This window comes from Aristolochia californica, unplaced genomic scaffold, assembly GCF_029961685.1.
Source record: "Aristolochia californica isolate CCGP_79_NKW_82.1479 unplaced genomic scaffold, dmAriCali1.0.hap1 SCAF_1, whole genome shotgun sequence".
Classification (NCBI taxonomy): Eukaryota; Viridiplantae; Streptophyta; class Magnoliopsida; order Piperales; family Aristolochiaceae; genus Aristolochia; species Aristolochia californica.
In genome coordinates, this window is record NW_027181770.1 from 1,272,605 (window position 1) to 1,284,610 (window position 12,006).

General features: G+C 40.5%; 2 protein-coding genes across 2 annotated transcripts; one reads left to right on the top strand and one right to left on the bottom strand.

Moving 5' to 3' along the window:
• The first annotated feature begins 570 nt into the window (after nucleotides 1-570).
• LOC137961780 (mitogen-activated protein kinase kinase kinase 20-like) lies at nucleotides 571-2,100 on the top strand. Its single transcript, XM_068808432.1, has one exon. The coding sequence runs from the start codon at nucleotides 604-606 to the stop codon at nucleotides 2,098-2,100; it is 1,497 nt and encodes a 498-aa protein (XP_068664533.1). The 5' UTR covers nucleotides 571-603.
• A 3,205-nt stretch (nucleotides 2,101-5,305) lies between these two features.
• On the bottom strand, nucleotides 5,306-11,900 carry LOC137962206 (uncharacterized). Its single transcript, XM_068808982.1, has 5 exons — nucleotides 11,400-11,900; nucleotides 6,683-6,941; nucleotides 6,258-6,457; nucleotides 6,001-6,188; nucleotides 5,306-5,902 (listed from the first exon to the last, which is right to left on the bottom strand). The coding sequence occupies exons 1-5, from the start codon at nucleotides 11,486-11,488 to the stop codon at nucleotides 5,616-5,618; spliced, it is 1,023 nt and encodes a 340-aa protein (XP_068665083.1). The 5' UTR covers nucleotides 11,489-11,900; the 3' UTR covers nucleotides 5,306-5,615.
• Nucleotides 11,901-12,006: the final 106 nt, after the last annotated feature.

Genomic DNA, 12,006 nt, shown 5'->3' on the forward strand with positions numbered 1-12,006 from the left:
CGATTGATGCATGGAACCTGGCTATGGCCTATGTAACCTTGCAACCTTATAAGTCCCCTAGCCATTTAATCCAAGTAGGAGAGTCCGACTATAAAGTCAGGTGAAGCTCTGAAACGAGAGGAGATTAATTAACTGGTGGTTGAATTAAGCCTTTTCTTAACCCACCAAATCAGTAGAAAACCCCTATGGAAAGTGGCTAATGGCCCAATAATTACGAATTAAAGAGTTGCCAAATGAGAGGGACGGCCGAACGAAGCTGGCGAGTGGAAAACGTGACCTTTTCTACTGAGGAAGGAACGCCTCCCTCCGACGGTCGTAAATGGCGCAAAGCCCACTTCACGTGGGAAACGGGTTGGTACTTGGAAACCGGAAGATATTTAAAAAACACGAAATTCATGCACAGACATCGGATTTTGCCCTTTGGTTACTGCGGTCTCACTTTCACTGGAAAGTCCTAGTCGTAAGTGAATAAGAAATACTTCACCGAGGCCTTAAGAGTCCACGTGCTGATTATTTGGGTGGGGTGGTTCCTATAAATCGTGCGGAACCAAAGCTTCCGACCAAGGGATCGCGGAGAAGAAAAAGCCAACAGAGAGCAACGACATGGCGTGGGTGAGGGGAGAGCTCGTCGGTAGAGGCAGCTTCGCCACCGTTAGTCTTGCCACCTCGTCGGCCGCTGATGAAGATTACCCCCGTACTATGGCTGTCAAATCTGCTGTCCTTCCCAAGTCCTGCTCGCTTCGCAAGGAGAAGGAGATCCTCCTACGTCTTCGTGACTGTCCCCAGATTCTCACTTGCTTTGGCGACGATGTCACTGTTGAGAACGGGAGTCAGGTGTACAATCTGTTTCTTGAGTACGTTTCCGGTGGTACGCTCGCTGATTTTGTGAAGAAGTCTGCAGCTGGGTTGCCCGAGTCTGATGTTCGTCGCTTCGCCAGGTCGATTCTCCGTGGTTTGTCCTTTATTCACGCCAGCGGCTACGTTCACTGCGACATTAAGCTTCAGAATCTTCTGGTTTATTCTTCCTCCGACGTCAGGATCGCGGATTTTGGGTTGGCCAAGGAGGCCGGCGAGAGAACCGTGGAATTGCGTGGTACGCCTCTGTATATGTCGCCGGAATCGGTAGCTCGCGGCGAGTGCGACTCGAAGTCGGATATCTGGTCCTTTGGGTGCGCCGTTTTGGAGATGGTCGCGGGGAAGCCCGCGTGGAGGTGTTCGCCGGACGCTGACGTCGCTGGCCTCTTGTTTCGAATTGGGTTCAGCGACGAGTTGCCGGAGATTCCGTGGCAGCTGTCCGAGGAGGGAAGGGATTTCTTGAACAAGTGTTTCGTGAGAGATCCGGTAAAGAGATGGACCGCCGAGATGCTTTTGAAGCATCCATTCCTTGCAGGGAGCGACGAGGCCATTGAGGGAAACTTCGTCTCTGTTTCATCGAAGAAATTGTTCGAGTCACCGAGAAGTGCTTTCGATTTTCCGGAGTGGAACTCTTTAACGACCTCTGCCTGTTCATCTCCGGTCGACTCTCTAAATTCGATCAACGGAAAATCCAAGCAATTTGTTGGGGAATTAAACTTTTCTCCGGCGCCGGTGGGTCGCATTCAGCAGCTGGCGATAGATCGACAGGCTCCCAATTGGTTTTCCTCTTCCGGTGACGATTGGGTCACTGTACGGGGAGCTGACTCCCAAGTTCGTCCGTTTCTGGATGTCTCCAGCAAGGTGGAGACGAATGATGTTGATGACCCTGTTCTCATATTGGAGAAGATGGTGTCCGGAGAAGGACAAAGGGTGGAAATTCCAGCCGAAGCAGAGCTGCCGGAGGTGCCTCCCTGTACGACATCGATCGGAGGCCCGTTAGAATCTCTCTCGTCGAGCTCTGGTTTTATGTCCGATCTAGGCTTTTGGTGTAGTTCAAGGTTCTGTCGGCTGCAGCATAACTCAGCACTCACAAGGCATCACAAACGCAGAAGTTGCAACAGTAGTTCAGAGCCATTTGACTGCCGTAGTAGCAGCAGCGAATTTCGTTTTATTGGGAGAAATGACAATAACTTTTATATTAATTCTTTCACGAAGAAATACAAATTTGATTTAAGGTGTTTCTGATTACTCTCGTGCCTCCGACGATCCTTTTCCAGTTCTCTGTTTTCTCTTTCGTTTTCTCACGGACAATTTGCATACAAGTTGACACCCATCTCAGCCGCACACCCAATTCACCTAAAAAGAGGGACGCAACAGACGATTTAATAATAGTTTCAAATTCATGAAAAGGAATTTAACAGAGCCTTGATTTTTGTGGCTCTTTAAATTACTAGTTTCCACAGTTAATGGCAGAATCAGCGACCCTTTTCACACCTCCCCCTTCGTCAAGGTTTTGAATTACTTCCATAAATCCTCGGCCGCTACTTTCGGAACCCCTTTTTGTTTTGACTTCTTTTTCCCAATCATTCGTAATTATTCCATCCACTAAGATCGAATTCGAATTGTTTTGGTTTATAAAGTTAACAGGTGTAACTGCTCTTTAGAGTAAGGTGAACTGTTCTATCTTCACCATCACCTACGCCTACCTGATTTCTTCCCCTGCTCGATTTATCCCTTTTGTTCAAATTTAAACGCCAACAGCTCCAGAAAGTAAAAGACAGACTCAGGAAGGCCGCTTCTTTCCTCCAAAGAGTTGGTAACAAGCCCACAAATTGGTGGAAGTTGAGACTAAAAAGATGAAAGCTTTCTTTCTCAGTTCAATTGTTGAAACGAGCGATGAATGGTGTTTACGAAAAGTCGCACTGCAATTACCAAGATTCAAATGCCTCTGCGGCGCCGACTTTGAACCATCCTTTCGGGATAATCACCATGGTTGACCTTGAAAAGGGAGATGTTAAAAAGAACGACTTCGGATTGGAGTCAACTGATCAATCCAACCCACAACCATTAGAGAAAGAATTCGTACAGGAGAAGTTTGACTTTGTGCTCGAGATGAGAAGTGGGCAAATGGATTAAGATTTGACTTTTTGTTTCTACGTCGAAGACCTCAAGTGATCTAATAATATTCTTCCATGTACAGGAATCCGAGGAGAAGAACATTCTCTACCCCCTCGGCATCGCGTGGCGACAGCAGAAGATGAGGGTCCCCGGCATCCATCCCCTTTCTCACTTGTTCAAACTCATGGGGTGGTGCGGAATAATTATTTCCGTCAAGTTGGGTAAGACCGATTTGATTAACGAAGACGACGATGACTCATCCTGCAATTGGTAAGATAAAAACTAAAATTTGGGCTACTTCGTACAAATCCCATGGCGGTCAAAATCAATGGAGGGCTGCGGGAGGAAAGACTAAAGACTAAAGACTAACGACTAAAGAGGATGTATCGTGTATCTTTCCGAAGTTTCTAAAGGTTCGGTCTACATCTCTGTTGAGGGGTTTTACTTGTCCGCCGCCTGAGGGGCGAGGGCGGCTTCTGGGTCTCAGTTTGAAGGGCGTTTTCCAGAGAGTGGATTAGTGAAACGAAGGAAACGAACCGAATTACTAGTCAAACAGTGTTGATCGTCGTCATTCTACCCGGAGCAACTTCCCGGTATCTTCCATTCACCGAGATCAGAGTTCAGATTTGTTTCAACGGGAAGATTCAGCTGAACCGCGTAAGCGTTGAACGTCGATCATTGACTCGATTCTCTGTTGCCAGTTAACTTCCCTGTTTTTGGTGAGTTGTGCTCTGCGCACGCCGACGCCCTTGGATTAATGGCACATGGGTAGCGAAAATTGACCGGACCAGGAGACCTGAACCAGGCTGAACTCGACCGAGATAGAAATGGGATTCGGTGGCGGCCTGGTGGCACTGTCACTTATCCACATGCTTGTCGGCTAATACGTATTAGACTTTAAAGCGAAGATAGTGACCATATTGGTAATTTAATACCTATTGAGTTGCTTAGATTTTTATACGTATCGGGTCGCATATCGGATTGCAGATATGGAGCACAAAAACAAAATATTAATTTACTTTACTTACTTCATATATATATATATATTATATTGAAAAATATATAATAGTAAAAATAGAAAAAAAAGGTGACACTATTTCAATTGGGTAAGATGAGGTATCGTATTCTCATGGAAAGAAGAAAATGTCTTATCATGTGTGTCTTTCTTTTTATACGTGTACTTAGTCGAGAGGAGAGGAAAAAATAAGAGAAATAAAAAGGGGAGGTGGTTGTATTGGCCCAAGTGGTGTCTCAAGAGCGGTGAATTGAATATAAAATAAAATTTTAAGATATTAAGGTATAATTAAATATAAGCAAATAAGAAAAAATAAAAATACGTGCACACAACTATAAGAGGCTAAGATTTTTAGTTATCGATGTTCCCTTAGTGGTAATCACCATCCAAGAAAGTTTGGCAAAAAAAATTCGTCATAGTAGTGAAAAATGCAAAGAGATTCTTGCTTTCTTTAAACCAATTACACCATCTCAAGTTCTCCTAAGAGATTTAATACAAGCAAAATTTGGCTTTGGTAGGCACTCCTTTTACCGATTAGCTCAATACCAAATCTTCTAACTTCCAAGTTATTAGGAAACCTTTTGTATAAAAAGTGAAAATACAAAAGAAAAAAATAAAACTTACAACTTTCTTTTGGAGAGATAACCATTCTCCTACTAAGATACAAGTTTCTAAATCTTTAAGCTCGTGAAATGAAGCTTGATGAAACTACAAATGGCAAGAATGTGAAGAGAAATTGGAAGATTTAGGCAAACTTGAAGTTTTTCTTTTTACAAGAAAAATTCATAATTTGAAGCACAAAAAATAATTTTCCAAAGGTTTAGTTTATGCCTCTATAAACTCATTGAATGCTCTTCTACGAGGTTGGGAGTTAATTTATAATTTTCATATATAAAATTAAGTTATTTGTCGTTTTTGTTTTGGGTTTTCACTTAATAACTTGATTGATAATTCTTTTGTATTAAACTTTTATCATAGACCTCATAATATTTTTACTAGAAGACGTGTTTAAAATACACTAGTAATACTATTAGTAACATACTTTCGAGCTACCCATTTTGTTATCCTTAACTTGAAGTTCATATGAATTAAAAACACATGTTAATAATTTTTGAAAATGGTATGATATTTGCAAAAATGATCATATCCCTATGCATATTCCATAATTCATCAACCAATCTTTGTCCCATTTACTATAATGGAATAAAAGAGTAGTGCTCATGTCATAATTTCAATGTAATTAGATACTAGGGAGATCCTCGTTTTCAGATGATTAAATCGATTCTTGGAAATGAGTAAATTGAGATAAGAATGAAGTTTGTCCGTGATTGCAGTAACTCATTGGAATATCCATGCATCCCAGTCACAAGCAAACCCATAAAATAATAACATTTTGCTTTCAATTCTAGTTTCATTTCCAATTCGCTTTCCGAAACTCAGTCCGGGATTTTGTTCCACGAATTCCCTTTTTTTCTTTGTAAATTTCACCTTTTCTACGTTGCTTCCCGGACAGGCATTCAGGCAAAGAAGCATCCGCAGGAGAAAGGAATCGGCTACAACTAAAGAAGGGATGAACTGATACAGTTAAAACTGTTTGTCAGTAGCATGGTGGCAAAGATGAAGCTATTCACTTAACCTTCTTGATGAGGTTTGAGGTCCTGAATTCAGCATCGTCTCTTATGAAGCTCCACCACACATACGTCAGGGGAATGGTCGTAGCATGCCACAGAGCATGGGCATCCACATAACCTTTGTAAGGCGGGAAATCATATATCTCAAAAAGCATGGCTGCCCCACCTCCCAGTACAACTACCCACAGCTTGAAGCGCGACGGATGGCGGGTTACACCAGCCCAAATAGCCCATATGAGAAGTTGGGTGACACCCATGGCAACACAGACCTTCATGTTTAAACCTGCGGGATTCGAAGAAGTTTTAGCCAATAGATAGGACTCATGAAACATGGATATTGATTAAAAAAGGAAGTTTTGAATAGTGAAATGAAAGCATCACCATAATCAAGTTTATAGAAGTTGAGGTACAAAACGTGGGTTGTCACAAACGCAAGCAAAGGAGCGGCCACCATGACTCTTGCAGCTTCATCCCTTACACTAAAAGCTCGGAGGATTGATAAAAAAAGGGAGAAACCCAATAGAATCACAGCCGAAGAATAGTCTAACTTCTCGGTCAAATCAATGTCTCTGTAAGATGTTTTAAGACAAAATCAGTATGGAGATACAAAAATAGAAAAACTTTCAAGTAAAACTTACCGACTGTGGAATACAGAACTCCAGAACCACGAGTTCATGGCTAAGACTCCATAAATGTGCCATAGACCAGTATACTCATAATATGTCTTTCTGTTGTCAGGTCGCAGAGGCAGCTTATAGTATAGAAGGACAAAGAAGGATAGCCATCCATGAAATTGCATGGCCAGGTTTAGTGCAGACAGTGCCACAGAAACTGGTTCCTGCACAAATCCAAAGCATCACCGCGACATTCTACAAGAAAGAATTTCCAGCAACTGCAACAGAATAGTTCCATATACAGTAGAATAAATCAAGCATTGTCAAGGCAAATTATGGAAGTTCTAGGATTTTTTATGTAGAAGCTCAGACTAATGAAGCAGCAGAACCAGTAGTGGAGGTGGCAGACAATGAGATAGGCCAGGGTAGTAGATATGATAATGACAAACCTGGAAGCCAAATACACGTTTGAAAGGCCATTTTCCATGGTACTTGACAGGTCCATGGCCCAGTCTTTCCCTCTCTTTCTCTCTTTCTAACATACAGTGATATTGACAGTCACTCTTGCAGTCCCACTGCTTCCACTGCCGGTAAAGGGGCTCCTGCATGTACCATGGACCATCTATAGCAGTGTCGGTTGAAAATCTACAATTCTGAAAACAGGTATCTCCAACACATCCACTCTTCTCACATTGTCCGATGCAACTCCTGATTAGGGGCACAAGATAATGTCACTTCAAATGAAAACACCATTTAGACACGTTATCATTGTGCAACAGGAAATAACTTTCTGTAATGGGAAGAAACAACAATTAACAGCACATTAGTGAAATTTTGAAGTTTTTCATCATTTCCTTTTCTTTTTGCCGATCATCAATTCACCAATTTAGCAACACAAGATCTTTTTTTGTTTATGGGTAAATCCTACAGATATTGTCAGGTAAAATCTTGAGTTATTAGTAGGAAAAAGGTTTACAAACTTTAGTCAGTCATTTTTGGATGAATTTGAGTCAAACTTTAACATTATATTAGAACAGGATGTCTTTTTTGTTGGGTCCACTTCATGATTCGTTTAGTTTGTACCTGTTTGTTGTCCCCATGTTTCAGGCCCATTATTTATTTTTGCAGGCTTGAGCGTGCTAGAGTGTTACTGGAAAATCCCCCACAGATGAATATCACAAACAATTTCCATCCTTGTCCGACTGAAATTTGGAGATTCATGTGACAAATGTCACAAGCAGAAATTAACTGACCGTTACTTGTCGACCATAGGCTAAAGGCGGCCAAAAGTGTACATAAGCACTTATGCCGTGGGCAGTTATCTATTCCAATTTTTCTATAGCAATCACAGTTATGATATTCTTTCAGTTGAATGCAACCATTTCTCCTCCAGCTTGATGAGAAAACAAGACCTAAAAGGATCCAGATAAATGTCTAGAAACAAACATCCAAAAGTGTACCTTATGAGAAATCCCTTTTTACTATTATAGAAATGTTTAAATGTACATAAGCACCATGCCGTGGGCAGTGATCTATTCCAATTTCTCTATAGCAATCACATCTATGATATTCTTTCAGTTGAATGCAACCATCTCTCCTCCAGCTTGATGAGAAAACAAGGCCTAAAAGGATCCAGATAGATGTCCAGCAACAACCATTACCAACATACCCCTCTCTGATACAATATTAAGGATCTTAATCCTTGCAAACAATAGTAAGTTTTTTTTTTTTTCGTGAAATTGTTACTATATGATTTTTAAGCAGTGCAAAGAACTAAAGGTGCATATATACAATATTCATATATGTTAATGACAACAGCAGGATCAATCTGGTTCAGTAACATGGGTGGAACCAGAGATCACACATTCTAAAAACCTATTATTTAAGAAGCCAAAATATTTAATTCCTGGGCATATGAATAAAATTGGATTCTTCCATGAGGTATCCACAAGGGGTCATACAATGCCAAGATTGTCTGTTACCCTCATGAATCATCACTGGGACATCGTCATAACATCAATTGCTCACCAGAAAAAAAGGAGTTGCTATAAGTATACTATCTTATTCATTCCGTGACAGTCTTAAGGCAGCCTTGAAAAGCCTTAGATGTGATCACATGAATCATGACATGTAAAAGGCAAGCACCTTGAAGGAAAAGAGTTCTAAAGTTGACACCACTTGTCTGTATATATTTGCTCCAACAGGCCTCTCTTCAGTTTATTTATTTCAGATAGATAAAAGATCGGAGAAAGTAAACAATTCAATTGCAGAGCCAGGCATAAGACTTTTGGTGATAAGTCAAATAAAAAGCCAGTCGTAAGACTTTTGGTGACAAGTCAAATAAAAAGCCAGACGTAAGACTTTTTATGATAAGTCAAATAAAAACCTATTTCAAAAAAAAAAAAAAGTAGAATGAAAACATTTATCCCACATACTCACGCCTCTAGAGTTGCTGGCCAAATTGAGACAACTGAATCAACATTTCAGATAAATTCAAATGCAACCTGGTCAATTGGAAAAAAGGTTGCAAAGCGGAAAAAAACATGGGGAGTAAGCATTACAAGAATCAAGGATATGAACAATGCCTTCCTTGCTAAATGGTTATGGAGGTATGCAAATGAAAAATCAGACTTATTCAGGAAAATTTAACATCCAAATACGGATATACTGAAAACACTTGGCTCCCACCTTACTCGAATGCTGGCCTCTCTGTTGTATGGAGCAAGATCATCAAGCAGAAGCCTGTCTTTGTGCAAGACATCAAATTTAATGTCAAATCTGGCACCTGGGTTCCATTCTGGAATGACACCTCGATTAAGCCCCACTTAGCATCAGCTTCCCAACAATCTACCAGATGGGGTGAGACCCAGCCATTGTGATATGCAGTGCCTGGATTGAAGAAAACAGAAGAAGCAGCCTCACTTCAACCAAGAAGGGATGCTAATGACCACCAGATTGACACTGTTGGCCAACGCCAATCTATATGCTTGACTCTTTTTACTTCAAAGGTAGGGGCGAAGAAGTAATCGTGTGCCAATGGACCAGTGCTGTTCTTATCTGTGGCCTCATTTTACTCACTCCTCCGATACAATGTCTAACACTAGTGACTAAGGCACTTTGGCTTAGGAAGATAATCATTCCCAAGGATATCAACCTTTATTTGGTGCACGGGAAAATACTTACCACTGATGAGATTTGCAAGCATAGATGTCAACTAGTATTACTGACCTGCAAATTTTGTGGACAAGTCAATGAACATGTGAACCACATCTTCCTCAATCGCACCATGGCATCTCAGGTTGGGTGCTACTTCCTCTCTCACTTTGGGCTTCATTTTGGTCTTCCAAACTCGTTCTAAGAGCTACTGTTCCTTGCCACCCCTCATCCTAGATCTGGTAAAAACTTATGGAGATTGACACTGGTTGCTGTTCCTTAGAATGAACAGTTAGCTCATAATGGCCTCATTTTTGTGATGAGATCTAAGTCTATTGGAGGTATAATTGAATCATGTGACCTCTAGATTCTCTACTAGTCCAAGCTTTCCAAAGACTTAAATAGAATTCCAGGTGCTGTTACTAGACAAAACTGGCAATCCATTTCCAAGCTCATACCCTAAAAGCCCCCAAAACTTCCTACTGGACCTTCCCGATGATCAATCTCTCAAGATGAATTTAATAGATGTTCCTTGCACAACCTTCACTTGGCAAGTATGAGCTGTGATCTGGAGCCATAATGCTGCTGGCTTACTTAGTCCTGGTTGAGGCTCTCTTGAGGCTGAAGTTCATGCCATGCTTCAGGCACTGAAGCTCTATAAAGAATCCTTCAGGCTTCCTCTCGTTGTAAAGGAGATTTCAAGGTGCTTATTGGCTTGATGAGGAGTCAGACTCACCCCCCATAGAAGCTTGACACTTGTTCCACACTGAGGTAAGCGACATTGCCCAGGTTCTAAATGTTTCTTGGAAACATATTAATAGATCTGCAAATGCTATTGTGGATTCTCTTCCAAAGGATGCGGTCAACGTCTTGTTGTAGAGAACACTATCTCATCTAGGGCTTTGCTTGTTCTGTTGCGCATAACCCCTTTGTTTTTTGCACCCTTTTCTTAATAAAATTCCGATCATTCAAAAAAAAAAAAATCATTGCACAGGGTTTGAGTTTTTAAGTTCACAAAGCATCCTGCAGCTAACTTAATACATTGCTTCGTTTTTTCTTTTCTTTTACTTTTGATTGTGACTTTTGCTTTATAATGTATCAGCATATTTTTACATGACATGCTTATCAAGGTCAGTGCTTATCATAAGACACCATCCTTCATTTACCAAATCTATGGATGAGAAAAAACTAATCTAGAGAAATGGGTCAGCATCATAAATTTCAATTTTTAGATTTTTTTCTTCTGTCTAATTTTTTTCTCATTCTTTTTATGGTAGAGAGCAGTAGAATAAAGTTGCAGTAGCCCCAAAGTTCACAGGTTTTGTTAACCTTATCTCGTGATATTAAAAAAAATAAACAGTCAGTCATCGAGAAATCCTGCCTCCTCAAAATAACTTCATTTGTGTAAGGGGCATTAAGTTTTTTTTTTTACTCCCAATAATTGAGATAACTCTTTTTTGAATAAGGATTCAAATAACTGGTACATACGAGTTCAAATTATGAATTGCCTTTTTGACCAGAAAAGGTTCCAGCCTTTAGAGAATGAACTTAAATCCGACAACAACAAATTTCCAAATTAGCGTTTGACTAAACTCTCTACGCACCATTCAAACAACTAAATGCAAAATCTCTACACGTACCTTATAATGTTTAGCATAAACCAAAAAAAATCTAACTTGTCATTATTGGATGAATTTTAGCCAAAAAACAAAAAATACGTCAAATTTACAAAGATTCAAGACAAGAAACTCGCAAACAGATCAGAAATTATTACAGAACGTGTTCAATAAAGAGATTACTTGGCTGACAAAATGGAGAACAAATATTTCCCGCAAAACCCTCGAGGTCGTTGTAAAGAATGCAGAAGCAGCATCAAGTTGAAAAACCAATAAAGGAATGTAATCAAACACAAAATTTGAAGAGGATGAGGGCAGTGGTACGGCTGTTAACTTCAACCATCGCCATGAGTAGAAGGAAAACTTAAAAAATGAAAAGAAGGAGAGAAAGACGTACCTGTAAATAGGATCTATATCACCAACGCTAGCATAGTGAACCCTTAGTAGGCAAGCAATTGCCACGATGAAAACAACCCAATTCGCCATTTGCAGCCAAATCCAACCCACCAGACGAAAAATATGTCAAAACTAGCGATACACGGCTAGATATCTACAGGAAAGACCAATAGATCCACTAGAAGATCAGTGCTCAGCTGCCGTTCGTGGTCGAGCATCGACATCAAGCTAATCCCCAATTAGTCCAAGTTTCCTCGAGTCGACGAAAATAGAGCTACCACTAGATCTTAATCGACTAATCCCTCAAGAAAACAAATAAATAAACCAAGAAAAGAATATCAAACGCATAGATTCGGTTGGGGAGAGCAAAACAAGAGTCCGGAATCCTGGATCAACGATAATGTGATTTACGATGCAGAGCAGAAAGGAAAGGAAAGGGGAATATGTCTAATGAAAATGGAAAGAAACATACTGCCAATAAGCTTTCCACACATCGCCTAACATAACTCTTTCTTTGAGAAGGACAACTCAGTTAAAATAATTTTTAAGTCCAATCACAAACCAATCTCCCTCACTGATAATAACCTCTCGCACATACGAAGACAAGG